At 19.9% G+C, this 19,035-nt stretch overlaps 2 protein-coding genes across 4 annotated transcripts; one reads left to right on the top strand and one right to left on the bottom strand.

Moving 5' to 3' along the window:
* The first annotated feature begins 262 nt into the window (after nucleotides 1-262).
* On the top strand, nucleotides 263-11,219 carry DCTN2-p50 (dynactin subunit 2). Of its 2 annotated transcripts, none has more exons than XM_011497420.1 (9): nucleotides 263-357; nucleotides 3,118-3,189; nucleotides 4,372-4,511; nucleotides 5,754-5,859; nucleotides 6,276-6,427; nucleotides 6,504-6,750; nucleotides 8,548-8,724; nucleotides 9,359-9,461; nucleotides 10,958-11,219. In XM_011497420.1, exons 1-9 carry the CDS (start codon nucleotides 322-324, stop codon nucleotides 11,134-11,136), a joined length of 1,212 nt encoding a protein of 403 aa, XP_011495722.1. In that variant the 5' UTR covers nucleotides 263-321; the 3' UTR covers nucleotides 11,137-11,219. The 2 variants fall into 2 exon arrangements, with proteins under 2 accessions (XP_011495722.1, XP_011495731.1); XM_011497429.1 differs by having other exon boundaries at nucleotides 265-352; nucleotides 10,958-11,218.
* Nucleotides 11,220-11,301: 82 nt separating this feature from the next.
* grp (serine/threonine-protein kinase grp) lies at nucleotides 11,302-18,690 on the bottom strand. Of its 2 annotated transcripts, none has more exons than XM_011497400.1 (7): nucleotides 18,572-18,690; nucleotides 14,847-15,070; nucleotides 14,444-14,764; nucleotides 14,162-14,365; nucleotides 13,195-13,415; nucleotides 12,980-13,111; nucleotides 11,302-11,491 (listed from the first exon to the last, which is right to left on the bottom strand). In XM_011497400.1, the coding sequence occupies exons 1-7, from the start codon at nucleotides 18,631-18,633 to the stop codon at nucleotides 11,306-11,308; spliced, it is 1,350 nt and encodes a 449-aa protein (XP_011495702.1). In that variant the 5' UTR covers nucleotides 18,634-18,690; the 3' UTR covers nucleotides 11,302-11,305. The 2 variants fall into 2 exon arrangements, with proteins under 2 accessions (XP_011495702.1, XP_011495709.1); XM_011497407.1 differs by lacking the exon at nucleotides 18,572-18,690 and adding an exon at nucleotides 18,503-18,522.
* Nucleotides 18,691-19,035: the final 345 nt, after the last annotated feature.

The raw sequence follows: 19,035 nt of genomic DNA, 5'->3' as shown, positions 1-19,035 counted from the left end.
TTCTAGATTCAAGTTACTTTGAAGTTTTTTACCCTTATTAAAATGGTGAATTAACCTTGAAACTAAACATACATACATTATAAATGTTTTGTTAAGAAAATGCGTTCTGCGCATGTCTCAGATCCAAATCCCGTTTTATAACATTGATAACTATCCTTAGTATTTTATGCCCTTATGTTTGCACTTTAACCCCTTTTAGTATATTTTTTTAAGATTTTGTAAACATCTTAAACATATTCTTTTTTAAATTTAAATTATACAATCGGTATAAATTTTTGTTAAACTGTCGTTATTTATAATTTTATAAAAAATAATATAACTATGATCGATCCAAAATATGCTTTTCTACCAGGTATTGTAAGTAAACAAAGATTTATAATATTTAATATTAAATGATTATATAAATATATTAAGTGTAATATCAATTATTTTTAGTTATATTTTTTATTAAATAAATAATTGTATGTTTAGAATATGTAAAAATGAAATTTGATGTTATTATTTATTATATATGATGTTCCATTTATGTAATTTTAATTATTCAGAATTATTTATTAATCTGTTACAATATATTATATTGTACAAGTAATATAGACAATTAATGTATATTATTGACAATTATAAAATTTTAATTTTCGGATATTTTTAATATAATAAGATATCTTTCAAATCAATTTTTATAAATAAGAAACTTTTCAGACTTAAATATATATTTAACATTATTAAAATTTATTGAGTATAATTATTTATAATAATTATATTATTATTATTATTAACATATAAGAATAAAGTATAAAAATGAATCTTTAAACAGAAAATATATAAATATTTTATTAAAATTTTAAGGAAATATATTATAAAATTTATATTATATATGATATAGAATGTAAAGTAGTGGACCAAGGCTAATAATATATTTTTGATTATTAATAATTTAAATTTTATACACATAATTTGTTTGTGATGAATCAATAGTGCTTCATACAGATATGATTACTTGTATTTTGTAATTTTTTAATTTAATTATCAAGTCAGTTTTATTTAATTTTTGTTTATATTTATTTCACCAAATAAGTGATAGACAATTATATACAATTACTCTGTAACAAAATATATCTAGTATCATATTTTGTTTACTAAGTAGTGTTTTTAATATAGTCATGATTACATTTAGGAAATTAAATATATATCAATTAATCCTTAGAATTTATTTGTTAAAAAGATAATTCTTGAATATATTATTTATTTTGAATTAAAATTTTTAAAATTGCTAATCAGCTAAAAAATAATGTAATATTAAAGTGATAATTTAATCTAATATATTGCCTTTTAAACTTAAGTTGAGGCTGAAACTGATTTTTAAAATATTTTGTATACCATTGCTGATACGTAACAGAGTGAAATACATTAATTTTGATATTGAGAGTTGAAATATAATTTATTTCCAAAATTATTATATTATAATTATAGAGTAATCATTATTAATAGTATATTATATAATTATATAGTACCTATTTAATCATTCCTCATATGAATATTATATACTTATTTCATTCATTAATTTACTAAATGTAGAGATTACTGTTATATTCAGCAAATAATGACATTAAAAACTAAGTAAAGCCTTAATTAATATGTAATTTATATCCAATCAAATGTTTTATGATATTTTAATAGCAAAATGTTTTATATGATTGAATTTAACCTATGTAAATAAAGGATAAAAATAAATCCTAGGAATTAAAAAATTAATGCATAAATTTTGGTAATAATGCAAAAAATTTATAGTCAGTTTATAGCCATTATTCATTAAAATAAATGAGTTCAACAAATATATACAAATTTTAAATGGTTTTCTGTGGTAGATTTCATATTGCATTATTCAACTGAAATAGTGCTCACTAGAAATAAGGAAAAAAATTTAATAAAAAGACATTTTAAATAATAAAAAATCATGGAGTGTGAAACTCTGTATACGATTATAAAATAAATATTAGTAGCAATTTATAAAAATTAGTTTATAAATAATTGGTTAAATTTTGTACAGTTAAACAAAATAAATACATATTTTAAAAATTTATTCTGAATGAAAGTTTCTTGTGGTGTATCTTTACAGGATTGGAGTTAATGATTAATAAATAAAAAAACAATATTTTGCAATTATAAAAAAATTAAAGCACAATAATATAAGAATTTATATTATATTTAATCAAGAGATACTTATTTATTGTGACAATATATAATTGAATATTTGACAACATAGGTTTTAACAGACGGAACAATGTTCCATCGATCTAGTAACTTTGAAAATGAAAGTTTTCTCTTCAATAAACTTTATACAATAGAATCTCGTAAGAAAATGATATGTATATAGAGGTAAGATTGCTAGAACGACGTTGTAGGCAACGATTATCAGTTGATGTAACAATTTTGAGGACCATAGCAACAATAGTTATAACCGTATATTATTAATAGTTATTACTAATATTAATATAGCTGTAAAAATATTTTTGGAAATAAAAATTTAAAAATTTTTTAAAGAAAAGCATGATCATTAATTGTCCCAAAAATAATTATAAATAGCTTATATAGAAAATTTTTTTTTTTTAATCATTTAAAAAATGGGAATTGTAACATTAAATGAGTTAAAATTAAATTACTATACAATTTGTTTCATAAAAAGAATTATCAAATTAGAAAATGAAAAATGAGAATTGTTTTATAAGCTCTAAGTTATTTTTAGCTCTAATTATATTTTTAAAAATATTAATTAAATTAACTGAAATAATCTGTGTATTTCTTAACAAAATTAAATAAATTTTTTTAATAAATCAGTTTCCTTCACAACCATTTCTATTTCTTATATATAATAATTATTAACTGTAATTTTCTTGAGTACAGATATTACATTTTTGTAAACTGATATATAGTTTTAAAACTTAACTATAATAATAGGATACAAATTTAATAATAACGTAATAATAATATACAAATATAAAAATATAAAAATAAATTGATGTTATATTATCAATTTGTGATTTCTTAAATATTATCTTATTTGTAAAAAGTAAATAGAACTTTAAATAATTAATATAAAATTGTGTATTTCATTTTTAGGCATACGATCAACCAGATATTTATGAAACAAATGACCCACCTGAAAATAATCAGTTTACTGATTGTACACAAGTAAGTTTAATCATGTTTTTGTATTATTTAATTTTATTGTTTTTAATTTCAAAAAATTAATAATAAACACGTTTATACACTTATATTTGCTTTATTTTTATTTTTACACACATTAACAAATTATTCTATTAAATATATTTGTTATACCTTATGAACACAAGGGAAAGTACTAATCACAGAGTAGTTTTAATTTTGTAGAACTAGTGATTTGATACTGTTTATATATATATAAAATATTATTATTTTATAAATACAATTATAAAATAAGTAGAAAATAAATTGGATTTAAATTCAATATCCTATAATTGAATTGATTATTACTACATCAACATATACACAAGCTTTTATAAATTATGTTTATAGAATAATATTACTTTTATATTTATAGAATATGAACATTATTCTGCAATGACTAATAAAACTTATTAGTATATAAAATTACTTAAACCCGTTATACTTATTTTATTTTATATCTTTTTTATTTTATAGTGTGATTATATTACATGTTAATATTTCAATTTTAACAAATATATTACCACAATAAGGATCTGAAAAAAATGATTAATTGAAATAAATTTTGGAAATATAAGTCTCGATAAAAGACTTGCACGAAATTTATAATTTCAAAATTCTAAAACATTCGTTACGAATTTGTATTATTATAATTATGTTAAAATATAGTATATATAGTATATAATATGATTTAAAAAAAATTTTTATAGCTAAAATTTTATCAATATTAATTATCGTAATATATTTCAATCTATGTATTATTACAGACAATGCGTATTAAATTAAGAATTTACATCACCATTAAAATAACATTTTTTCCAATTATATTACAATACACATTAATATAATAAGCATATATTAATAGCAAATAAAAACATAAATAACTTTGATATGTAAATAAAAAATATGTATTACAAAGAGTTAGTAAATATATTGTAAGAAAATTACTGATTTTTTATTTTAAGTTTGTTATGGCTTATGAATGAAAAATATATTTTTTAAAATAATGTATCACTATTTTTATTATATTTTAATACTAGAGTCATATATTGAAATTATATACATGTGCAAAATTTCTAAACTTCCATCAGGCATGAATGCGAACATATGAATAAGCACCAGTTTTCTTGATTACATATTTTTGATGATGATTTAAATATAAATTTTCAGGAAGATGAAGATTCAATTGAGAAAGTGAATGTCAGTGCCACAGATGCATTTAATAAATTTAAAGACAAATATGTGAGTTCTAAAGATGTTGATTTTTCAGATAGAATTTCATCAAAATCTAAAGTAGGTTATAATTTATGGTAAGTAGAAATATATAATTCCATTTCAACAATTTTACTAAGTGTATCGTTCTAATACGTAAATTAATTAAAAATTAAACAAAGATAGGATTTTATATTTTGTTTATATATTTATTAATAATTAATAATTAAATGATATACAATTCAATTCAAATTTTTAGAGTAATGATTTTCAACTTATATTGTGAATTAATGTATTTAAAAATCAAGATTAAACAATTTCCATCACAAAAAAAGTAAATATTAGTCTTATATAGCTACATTTTATTCCTAGTCAACGATTGGATTAATATTTAGATATAATAAAAAATGGTTGTTAAGATGCCTTGAATTTATATATTTATTATCCGTTTTCAGTTCAGATTTATGCATGTGTCATTGCTTTTATATATATTAAGAGTGAAAAATACAAGATAATATAAAATATTAGAATTTGTATAGAATTAGAATAGTAATTTGTAATTAGTATTTTAAAGTTAATATTTCATTGTATTTATATTGATGAATTTTGCTGAATTTTAGTTAAATAGTTAGATATTTAGTAAAAAAAATTTGCAATTCACAATGTAAATAAATAAATAAATAAATTTATTCATAATGTTATATTTAAATTATTTCATTTATATTTATAAATATTATATTCTAGTTATGTCAAATTAGTGACAAATCCATTTTTATTTTCTCTACATTAACGTGTGATGTCTTCCTTGTATTAATAAATATCATAAAATCATAAATAATAAAATAAAAAATTTTAATTTGTAGAACAAATAATATAAGTTAGCTTCATGTTAAATTAATAACATTAAATTTATATTAGATAACATCATTATTTCTTATCAATATATTTTCACATCAATAACATCATTATTCCTTATCAATATATGTTAATCAATATATTTTAAAAGATATAGGTTTTATAAAACATGATCTCATTATAATTTAACATCATTATAAATTAAGAAATATTATTTGTATAATCTTTGTGATAATTGAAATATCTATAATAAATTGCATTTTTTAATATATATTCATATATTTTCCTATAGAAATTTTTTTTATATTAATTTTATAAATTATATAATTTTTATTGGTTTTATTATAATATAATATAATATAATACATATATTTCGATGAAAGACATTTAATTCGTTTTGTTTTTTTTATAATTAAGTAAGTTAATTCACATTTATATATGAAATATTTTATAAATATGTTCGTTATTTTCTTTATCAACAATAGTCAGTGGGAATATTATAGCAATGGTGAAAATGAAGCACCTATTCAAAAATATCAAAGAATTCAGCATGAAATGCAAGAATTACGAGATCAAATATTAACAGTACAGGTATTAAAAATATTTCTATAAAAATCGTACTTTTAATTGTTTTTATTATTAGTTATGTTTCTTACTGAATATGAACATTAATTATTGTTAAATAATTCTCATACTAAAATATCGTAAAAAAACGATTCTGTATAGTCGCATCAATCTACAATATTATTATCGTAAAAGTAGTGTTTTTATCGCTCAATAAAGTGGAATATACGATATTTATTATAATATAGATATATTGAAATTTTGAATCATTTATATATATATTCTGTTTGTAATATAGTATTAATGTATTTTAATAAAATTGATGATCCTTAAAATTGTTATTTATGTTGATTCGAAACACAAAGAAACCAATGTAAAAGTTCTTTGAATCTAAATTACTTTATGTTTGTTTTTATTTTTGATATTATGTTTTTATTTTATAGAGAAACCTTAAAGACAATGAAGATTCTAAATCGGTGACAGATTTAGTTTATCAAATTGAGTGTACTGGGAAAGAATTGGACTCTTTAAATCTAGATAGTTTAAGTGAAACTTCAATTACGTATTTATCAAATTTTCAAGAAGTTCGTTTTAAGTAGATATAATATTTAATTATTTACATATTTGCATTGGGTCAAATAAATTTTCTGATAATTAATGATTTATTTTAGAGAATTAGCATCTCAAATAGAAATATTTAAACATAAAAATTATATTGAGAGCAGCTATCCCGTTAAAGATATAAACTTACAATCGCAGGGACCAACAAAATATGGAACATTAAAATATCAAATGACTTATTTTCCTGATAAAGCAAAAATACAAGATTTGGCGAGAATTAGTCATCTAGAAAAAAGACTTGGATATGTAGAAAATATAATAGGAATCTCTAACGATAATACTACCAAATGTTCGCAGGTATTTATTTTTATATATGTGTGTATGTATATCATATAAGCTTGAAGTTGAAAACGTTTAAATTATAATGACTTCTTTTAATTCAAATATTTCTTTTAAAATATTACGTAAGACAATAAATTATAGTAAATTTATATTTTTAAAAAAATTAAAACATCTCTTAAATTGAATTTAACAACTGTATTTTATTCTAGAAATAATATATAGATCTTAATTGAACATGTTTTAAACAATCACACTATTGATTTGTCAGTATCACCAGTGAAAAATGAACGTCATATCACCGGTAAAAAACAAAAATAAATGTTAACGAAACTTCAAAAGTTTTAATACAACTAATTTACACTAATAAAACTATCCGTATTAATTTTGTATCCAATGCTATAGCTTATGGATCATTACTTTAGAGATTTGTTAAAACCAACCTTTACTGTCATTAGCTTAATATTATTGTATAATATATAATGTAATAAATATGTAATTGTATTGTCATAATTACATCAGGTTGTTACCCATTTTTTGAAATTGAATTCCAGCAATTAAATTCCAACGTAAATTAACAGAAAAATTTAATAATTAGCTTAAACGTAGCTTAAATTAATTTCAGCAAGATCAGTATTCCGTTCAGATTAAGTCCTATGTGAAATAAAAATAGACCTCAAACATTTCAAACAATTATCAAATAGTCAAATTTGTCTAAAAAATAGTTTCTGATTATTCCAAATAAATTATGGAGTCTACTTTGATTAGTTATAGAAATAAGTCAATTATTTTTATTTTTAAATTATCTTTTCAGTGTTCGTTTGATTTTAGTATAAGATTTTAGTACTATTTCAATATCAGTCATCTACAAAATTAATAATTGTTTAATCAACTGTGACCAATGTTGAGTATTTGAAAACTAAGATCATAAGTCATTATTTTATTGAATAAGTAATCTTTATTTTATATTCGGAAGATGCCGATTATATAGCAGTGTTGATTTTATTAAATACATGTAGTATAACAATAGCTGATAAATTTCATTACTGTCAACAGTCATTTTATGAAATGCTAATAATTTACTTTATTTGGTTCATGCGAACCTACTTGCTAATCATAATTTACTTAATATTTCTATTTCAATTGTTTTCTTGTATTCCTTATTGCTTAATTTTATTTCATCCATATTTTAACAATTTTAAGCATAATACTTCATAGAACTTAGTATAAGATAATTTTTTATTTTATTTTTCAGACCAATTTTATTTGATCCATGACAAACATAAGGGGTACCATTAATTATTTAGTATTTTCAATTCTTAATAATTGGTAGAAATCATAGGTTTTACAAAAAAGTAACAGTTATAATTTAAGGTTAATTTTCTGTTGTAGCATAATGCTTAATATTGCTTAGTAAGTTAATGAATACATTATTATTTATTACTTAATAGTTGATTAGTTTTGTAACTTTTAATTATATATGTTTAGTTGACAAAACTATTTTGATGTCTGATTTGCCAGATTTGATTGGTTGATATAACATTCAATCATATATAAATTCATTGTAAATTATATGTGAAATAAAATTTTATATTTCATACTATTAAGAAGTTACATGTGTGGCATGCATTTAATTTTTATTTTTTTAATGTTTTATATTTTAAATGATATTTCGAAAGAAACTTCAAGTTTAAATAATTTTTTTATTGTATGAAATTTAAATATTCCTAACTTCAGCTTCAAATACATATACATACACACATAACTTTTCTAATTTATTTTTAAAATAAAAATTAAAAAAAAATTCATGTTTAGATTCTAAAATCGAAAGGTATTACAAAATCAATTGAAAAACTAATGGCCAGTGCTTGTTTATTAAATAGTACACAGTTAGATATTTTAGAAAATAAAGTTACTTCATTGATTGATAAAATAGATAAAGTCATATTAAAGAAAACATCTATAAAACAAGATTCGAAACATGAATTAATAGTAAGTATTTAAGTTACTTTACATTATAATACATAAACTTTTATTTCAAATGTATTCATATTTAGAAAGAAACATTTAAATTCCTTTTAATTTATTCACGTATCATTGATACATACTTATTAGTAATATCAATATAAGTACTTTTGTATATTTCAATTAGTAACTGGTGTTTTTAAAAATTTCTTTAGAATATTTAAAAAATCTAATTTATCATAAGAAGCAGATATGTCCTTAAAGAAAATATAATCACACAATTTTGATAGGAAATTCCTATTCTTTTTTTTTTGTATATTTCAATTTTGTCTAATTTTATACATATATTATAATTTAAATATTTATTATATAAAATAGTATATAAGTCATAAATACTTATATTACTCAACTTGATTTGCAAATTTATTTTACATAAGTTCAATTTTAAAGAAACGAACATTTTTTTATAAAATTAAAAAAAAAATGTATTTGTATCCAAAAAACGATCTATTCAAATAAACTATTTATATTAATTTATTTATAAGTACACAGATATTTATTTTATTTTTACGAATCTAATTTATAACATAATAAAAAATTGAATTATATAAATTAAAAATATTATAATAAATATATGTAATAAACTTTGTGCTAATTTTAGGTTGAAGAATTATATGATTTAGTAAAAAAGTCTCAAAATTGCTCTGAAATACTACCTCAAACAATTGATCGCATGCTATCACTGAATGGCTTACATCGAAAAGGTAAGGATACAATATTTTTACAACATATCCAAAGTTTCTCTAGATAATCAAAGTATATTTCTTATTTCAATATTATTTTATTGTAATGAGTATACTATCATGTTATATATAAACTTAAGTATTTAATAGTAAATATATTTTGTAACTATTCACAATTTAAACACTATATTTGCATTTATTTATATAATTATACAATTAGGCTATCACAAAAGGACATCGGTATATAATAGTTATTCCACAAATAATACAGTCCATTTATTAATAAAGTATTTATTTTTTACAAATGCAGTTTAAAAAACGAATGACAATAGGTATTTGAACTTTATTTTTCCACTAGTACTTACGGTTTTTTTATAAAAAAGTTTTGCATTTATTATTTATTCTCTTTTGAGCATTATTATTTTCTAACATTACAATATTTCATTTTCAGGCATTTTAAATTAACGGTTTTTTAGTTCTTTAATTTACCGTTCTGTTTTTATTGATTTATAATTAAACTTTGATATGCAGAAACTCATGAATTTTTTATATTATTAATTTAATATTTTATAATGAAAAATAAAATAAAATAAAATTATTATTGAAATAATTTATCTTTTATAAATAAAGTACAAACAAATCTATTTGAAATCTACTTATACATATAATTATAACTCGAAATTTCAAAATTAATGTAATTATTAATTTAACTTATTGAAATAATTCAATCTTATGTAACAGCTTTTGGCATCCATCTTGCAGTTTTATATAATGAATACCCATAGAGTATAATAAAAATATATTACACTTTTTAATATAATTTACTTTTACCATTAATTACACAAACAAATAAGACATATTATATAAAGAATAATTATTCATTGGTATCTTGAAAATGTTAACTTAATCTATATTTACACATTATTTCTACCATTTGTCTATATCAAGTAATCACACATTTTAACTGTAGCAATTTTTACAATATAAATAGATAAAAATATTCAGTCAAGTGAACAAGCGCATGTCAGAATTAAAATTCCATTAAAAACTATTTCATATAATCATTGAGCACCACCAAATTATCTAATTAAATTTGAAGTGCACAAATCGCAAGAAAGCAATTTAACTTAAATATTATCAATTTGTTTATACTATTCTTAATATTTTATATATTTTTTATTTAACTGGTTCTGTCCTTATCAAAGTCAAGTTGACCAGATTTGTCCTCTGATGTTGTTCTGTTTTTAGTTTTTTATACGAGTAATTGTTAATAAAATTTAAATTTCAATTGCAAAAATAAATTCACAATGGATTTTAAAGTCTTATATATGACCAATTTAAACCTCATTCTTTACCTTTGATAAATTAAGCAACAAATTTTAGACAACAAAAAACTTGGTAACATTAATATAGTGAGTCAAATTATGAATTACAAATTTCATATTCATCTACAATTATATTTTGATGTATAACAATTAAATTTATATCGTATATTAATAATTTAATTTTTTTTTCAGCTGCCGAATTTGGAAATCAACTGAAAGATTTAGAAAATTTACAAGAAACTATAAATGGAACCTTGATAAATAATAAAACATTATTAGAAGGAATACAAAAAAATTTCGCTAGTAATTTGGAAGTAATGGCCTGTGATATTACATCATTAAATGAACGTATACAAAAATTAAAACATTAAAGTTAGTGTTTAGCTCTAAATATTATATATATAAATATACATAATATAGATCATTCAAAATACACATTTATCTGTAAGTAAAAATATATATAAATGTTTTGAAACAAATAAAAATGAAAATGGAATGATTTTAATAAATACAAGTTTCTGCATGATTTTGTTTGTAATTTTATATATTATTACTCGTTAAAAGTATATGATTAAGAAGAGTTTTTATTTTTACGAATTCCTTTTTAAACTCAATACCACATCCTTTTGACAGACGAAAATCTATCAAGGTTTTATTATCCATATCGATAATATTAATTTTAAATACCAATGGCATTTTTCTCTTATCCACAGTTGATATTGTGATCTGAAAAAAAATATATCAATGATATTAACATTAAAAAATACAAATAACAAATTTATGTATATAAATAATTAATTTTAGTATAATCTATGAATTTATATTTTTGAAATTGGTATCTACATAATAATTAATATTATTAAAATTGGAGCTCTAAATATATGTATATTCTGTGCATAAATAAATGGACTTTCCATAAATTTTTCAGTCTAAAAAATATATCTATATAATACAATAAAGGCTCCTCGTTTATAATATATTATTTTAATTGCTTAAGATTATATTTAATATATATTATAAAAAGAAAAATAATAATTAAAAGATTTATAGTTTGTCTATTTTTCTTTAAATATAAATGGAATAAGTTTAATTAATCGCCAGCTTATAAAAGCTTCATTTTCTTTGTGAAAAAAATTGGAAATGTATTTGTAATTTTACAGAAAGTGAACATGTCAAACAATTCTGCAAAATAGTGTACAATTGTTTGTATTAATAGATTCCATATATTTGATTTCTGGAAATTTTGGATTAGAAAGATTGTACAATATTAAGACCAATTAATTTACAAACAGTATTGATTGAAAGCAAAAAACTTTCTCAATATTTCAATATGAGATTGGATTTATATTGCCAACTTCATTTTATTATTAAAGTTGACATTTAACATTTGATAAGAATGTCGTTTTAAAAATTCTGAAAGCTAATTATTTTCTTAGAATGCATTTCTTACAAAAGTTGAATTCTTTTATTCTGAATAATATATTAATGACACATTCATTTAACTATTTTGATAAGTTATATATGGATATTCACTAAGCTTTAGTTAGATAATATTGTTCATAAAAATGAGCACTGTGGCAACATCGAAGAAGAATATACAATTGATAAAAAATTTGATTAATGAGTTTAGAAAATAGGGGAATAAAATTCATATCGATATTGTAAATTAAATACGATGTTAAAGTTACCATAAGTGTACATCTTATAAGGGCATGATTCTCTATAATCTAAACAATATTTCAAAAATCATGATTTTCAATTGTAATTCTGATTATTAAATTTCCGTGAGTACTGAATATCTTTCAATTTTTATAGTGCTAGAATAGATCTATTTAAGTAGATCCTTCCAAGTTCCAGTTTATATTATAAACCGATGTTAATCGCTTTTACTTGAAAGAGATTTTATATACAATAAATGAGCCCTAAATACAAATTTCGCTACTATTTATAATATTAATTACATCGACATTAAAATATATTAATTTTTTTATTATATATAGTTCATGATTAAATTAATAAATTCGTTCATTTATTAATAACGGTCTTAATCCAAATTACTACATAAGGAGATGCAACCATTAATTGAATATTTAGTTTATGAATATCATTTAATAGATACAATATTGTATAGATTTTGTTTAATCTCTTAAAAGTATGCTCCGTTACTGAAACAAAATAGCTATTAATAATAGTTAGTTTTCATTTTACACTTACTATTCCGAAGTTATTCACACGATAATGGTAGTTTTTCTTCACTAAACATTGTGTTATTATTTTTACAGTATCTTCACAACTTGTAGAAGCAAAACAACGAGTCATTCGACGAACCAAATTTTGAAATGTATTCTGAAAAACTCAAACTTTTATTAAACAAAATTTAAATTATATTAATTTTAAATAAATATAATTAAGTTATTTAGTTATAATACCTGGCTTGCTTGTGTATTAATAGCTTGTAATTGACTAGAAACTAAGAGATTCTCAACAGACGCGGGTTGCGAAAAGGATAAACCCGTTCTTTCTTCAAATTTCATATTTGTTAAACTTATTCCAACAGGTGGTAACTCTGGTTGTGAAAAACAAAAGGCTTGTTCTTTTATATTATTTAATTGTGTATTTTCCAAAGCTGGTTTATTACATGATTCTACATCTGTAAATAATCGTAATTAAATATTAATACTTTTTTTAATGGATTTTTTTTCTAGAAATTATTGCAAATTACAATTTAATAAAAATATATTTACATTAAGTAATAATAAATATTAAAAATAATTGATTTATAAAAAATATGAACCATATGACAAAAAAATTATAAGTTCACTTACGCATTAAGTAAAATAATTCAATAAGAATACTAAGTTGGATTAAAAACTTTCACAAAATTTAAAAATATTATTTTTATCTTAATTTATATAATATAAAAAATTCATATAAAGTTTTGTTTTAATTTTATTAGCTGCTACTTTATAGCACAAATATTTTAGATCATTTTATTTTATGAATGTACAGTGAAAAGCTAAGAAAAAATATTCATTATAGGCATTTAAACACTAAATTGAATACTGAATTATTATAATTACTATAGTAATATACGAATACATTCTATTATTATAGTTATACTTATTAACATATAAATTTCTTAAATATTAAAAATTTAAGTATTTTTAGATATGTATAGCTCAATTACTATTAATACATCATGAAGAACTCTATTAAATAATGTTTAATTTTATACACATGCAAGGATTATTAATGCATTTAATTCATGCAATTCAGGTGACAATACAAAATTTGGATAAATAATAAGCCTAAATTTCATTAATATATAGCTTTTAATAATATAAAATATTCATTTTGTAGTAAAAAAAATAGTAATACTAATATTAAAAATTTTACCTGTATAAAATCCTGTATTATACCAATCATGCTTTTTTATATCGTATAACGAAGACCTAACTGATGGTACATGTACTAAAATCTTTTTTAAAAGTAACAATGATAATCTATCTAATTTTTTCCATGGAGTTAAGTAATGATAGCTATTGTTTTTCCAGGCAGAGTATTCTGAACAATTTTTTGAAGCTTGATCCCATGGTAATTCTTATAAAATTGTTGTATCAATTGTAGTATTTTAGATAAATGAACATAATTAATGAATTTTACAAAAATATTAATTACCTCCTGCTAATAATGCTATTAATATAATACCACATGACCAAATATCTGCTGGTTCAGCATGATAAGGTCGTTCAAGAACTTCAGGAGCAACGTACGGTAATGTTCCACATTTTTTATTCAAGTAACGTTCTTTGCCATGCAATCGATATACAGTTGCTAAGCCAAAATCAGAAACTTTCAAATTATCATTGGCATCTAACAATAAATTTTCAGGTTTTAGATCTCTATGAGCAACACCTCGACTATGAAGATATTCAACTGCAATTATAAGTTGTCGAAAATATTTTCGTGCTTCTTCAATCGGCATACCCACATCCGGTTCTGCATTCATTTGCATAAATTAATAAAATTATGAAAAATAAATTCAATTTAAATTACGTAAGTATATAATAAACAAAATCACCTATTCGATCAAAAAGCTCTCCTCCAGATGCATATTCCAAAAAAATATATTCAATATTTGATTCACTACGTTGACCAAAATATTGAATAATGTAAGGATTAGAAAGCATTCTATGAATTGTCGTTTCTTTTCTTACAGTATTACGAGCATCTGGATGCTTACCAAGATCAACCATTTTCATAGCAACTGCTTCTCCAGTCGATTTATTTACAACAAGACGAACTCTATATTTAAGTAACATTTTAAAATAATGTAATTAAAATGTTATCTATCTTTATATATGCACATATGCGCATACAAAATTTAATGTAATTATTTATAATTAATAATCTAGAGAACATAAACAATTATAATTGTAACGTTATAACGTGACTATATCTAAATAACTTTTAATATTGATAATTCCGATTAATCTAGTACTAATACTAATTCTAATAAACAATATTTTTTTATAATACATATACTTATATAACTCCGTTATACATAATGTAGTTTTGAGAACATATTCTAATATACATTCGTATAATATATTACATATACAGCTAGTTATATTTGTTTTCATATTTGAAATTATAAATAAGAAATAATTACATTGATACTTTCAAATATATAGACATATATATATATATATAGGAGTGTTATATCATTTTCGTACTACTTAAAATGAAATGCAATCACCCAATGGTGTTAAACCAAATTGTAACAACATTCAAATTTTCTCGACATAATAGCTCTTCATATTTAAAATATAACGAAAAGAAGGACATTTTCTCTATCACTTTTCGAGATAAACATACTTTGTTACATCAATTAACATTCGTCAATTTTTTTTATCGCTTAACTTAGGTTTGTACCAAAAAGCTGTACAAGTATAAAAAAGTATACGCTAGGAAATCATATATCCCAGATGTAATCTTATTTACTATATTATGTTATTCTTAGATTGCCTTTTCCTCGTTCCGAATCAGTTTATCTTTATGGTATATAAAATAATATATGTGTTTAGATATATAAACATACTTATGCAAAAAAAGATTGTATATTTAGAAAATATTTTTTATATTATTTCGTTTTTTCTTCTTCTATTATACAAACAAATTTCTTGTAAGATATTTTTAGTATATAAACATTTCTTTTTTAAATTAAGTATTTTTCATATTCTGTCACAAACCTAATAAATTAAAATTAAATTGACATGATAATCAAAGACTTAAATTTGAATAATACTATTAAAATGTACAACTATAACATAGAATATAGTAAAACAACAATTAAGTTAAAACGTATATTTAGATAACATTATATATATATAGTATGCAAAAAATGTCTGCATATTTGTAGTAAAATATATTGATTTATAAAAATTTCATGAAAATGTGCACGTCTATTGGATAAGATGTAAATTTCAAGAGTTGAATGGAATACTATACGTAATTTTCAATTTACTATAAATATATGACAATACAATTTAGAAATATATATAAATATAATTTAATAATAAATGTAGAAGTATATATAAATATAATTTTAGAAGTATATAAATATAATTTTAGAAAAATATATAAATTAATTAAAAATTGTAGTCGATTAGTAAAAACTCTTAACTCTTTTTAATAATTGATTGTTTACAGTATAAATTTATTTAATAGATATAAAATCATATTTCTTAGAAAATATAAAATTAAAAATTTAAAGATAAAATAAATTTATATATTAGAAAATAATTATTTTTTTTTTACTCTATCTTATCTGAATATCTGAATCAGTTTTTAATTAAAAATACTTGTATACGGCTAAATTAAGACTATAGGTTGTAATGTTAAATGCCATTATGTTTTGATTTAAAATTTATCTAATTTTCAAACAAATACTATTTAAACAATTAATTATTATATTTTTCTTAATAAAGAAATACTAAATATATATTTAAGTAAAAATGAAAGTAAAAATAAAAGTTAAAATAAAGTAAAAATATCAGAATTACTACGACATAATAATTACGAGCATATCAAAATTATTTAAGAATGGAAAAATATCTAATAATTAAAAAAAGAACATATCCAAAAAACAAAATATCCAATAATTATAAATTAATTTAATAATTACATTTAATTTCCTAAAGCACAAAATTCCAACTTTAATTGAACACTTAAAACTAGTAGATTATAATTCTATATAATCAATATCTAAAAGACTATTTACATTTCAAGACTATTTAAAAATTTACATTATAAAATAAATTTACATTCAAAGACTATTTAAATTTCAAATTTAGAATATATTATTTAAATTAAAAAATTTATTACATAGATCTTCAAATCATTGTCAAAAAAATTTGTTATAATTAAGGTTTAAATATTTTACTATTTTATATCAATGATTTATAAATACTATTATTTTAATTATACATTTATTAAAATGATTAAATTACTTATTTAGTTTTAATTGAACTATTATGTAATTATAAGCAAAAAAATGTTTAAATATTAATATGCTATTTCTTAATTTTAAATTTCAAGTAACATAATTATGAATTAATATATAAAAAAAATTTATATTTATTATTTTTTAATTAATATAAAAAGAAATACAAAGAATTATAATAATAGTTGGTTTTATTGAAAATATTATGTAACATTTTTATACTGCTGCAATCTTTTAAGGCATAAATTGATAAACAAAGAAAGTGTTAAATACTTTTTTTCTACAAAATGATGATAACGAACATATTGAGTTATAATTAAGGTCAAAAAAATAAGTTTATATATACTCTACAAAATATACAGGTAATATATTTACATATATTTTTATCAATTTTATATATATTCTCATAATATAACAAAATTTTATATTCTATTTTTTCTAAATGAATTATAAGATAAATTTTAATAAATAATATAATATATTGAAAATTCAAAAAATAAAGCATAGCAAATTATTTTGTTTAAAATAAAATATTGAATATATTACAATCACGTAAAACTACTATGTAATACTTTTATTAATATTACCTCTTCTGCAAACTATACTTAATGTTATTATTTATTTAAAAATAGTACTTTAGAAGATAAATATAAGAATCAATATTTTGATATGTTTTAACATTACATATTATTAATGTAAATTATTTGAAAATTATATATTGTAATGTAATTATATTATTAATTTATTACATTATAATTATTTGTATTTTAATCTTATAATAGATTCATAATCATAATATATATAATAATAATATAATCATAATACATTTACAAAGAAAATCCTGTTACATATTTTTTTTTTTAATAATTGAAGATTGTAAAACTCATATGAATTTATTCAATTTGTTTTAATTTAAAAAATGATAATAAAGTTTCAAATCAAAATTTACTTTTAAACATAAACTGATTTTTTTAACATAATAAAATGCAATAACTTTGAATTTATGTATTATAATGTACTCATAAATTAAAGTAAAAATTGCTTGAAATATATAGGACTGAAATATTTCACAACAAAAGAAAATATTACTTGCATCTTTATTAACAATTCAATTATAAATTTATAACTCTATAGAATAATATTAATATTTATTGACATTTTAATATAAATAACTATTTCATAAAATTTTATATTGAGGGCAAGTGTTTTTAATTCAAAATTTTTGAGTTTACCTTATCCCTTTCTTATATGTAAAAACTAATATCCATTTTAAACGAATTTATACGATTTTAATTTCTTACTCTCCATATGCCCCTTCTCCTAATATATCTCCGAGAATCCACCCATCAACGAATTCAGACATTTTTCAAATAATTTTTATTTTTAACACGAATACTTAATTTACATTTAAACATGAACTTATAACACCATAACAAATATTTCTATCATTTACTTCAAATGACTAAATATTTAACAGGAACATTATTAATAAACAATAATTGTTTAAGAAATGATACGAAAAACTTTAATGACATTCAAATAAGCAATAGTTTTGCCTTTACATGCTCCATCTAAACTCGTTTATAAAACAGTAAATTAAATAATACTAAACATATAGGTTAACCCGTATTAATTAGATATAACAATTTTATTTACAATTGTTAATCAATTGATAACTAAATAAATAATTTTTAAAATTTTATTTAATATAAGATAATAAAAATACTAATCATTTTAACTATTTATGTTATTTTAGAATATTACT

The sequence above is a fragment of the Ceratosolen solmsi genome, unplaced genomic scaffold (genome assembly GCF_000503995.2).
Source record: "Ceratosolen solmsi marchali unplaced genomic scaffold, CerSol_1.0 scaffold10, whole genome shotgun sequence".
Lineage (NCBI taxonomy): Eukaryota > Metazoa > Arthropoda > Insecta > Hymenoptera > Agaonidae > Ceratosolen > Ceratosolen solmsi.
This window is presented reverse-complemented; position numbering and strand designations above follow the sequence as displayed.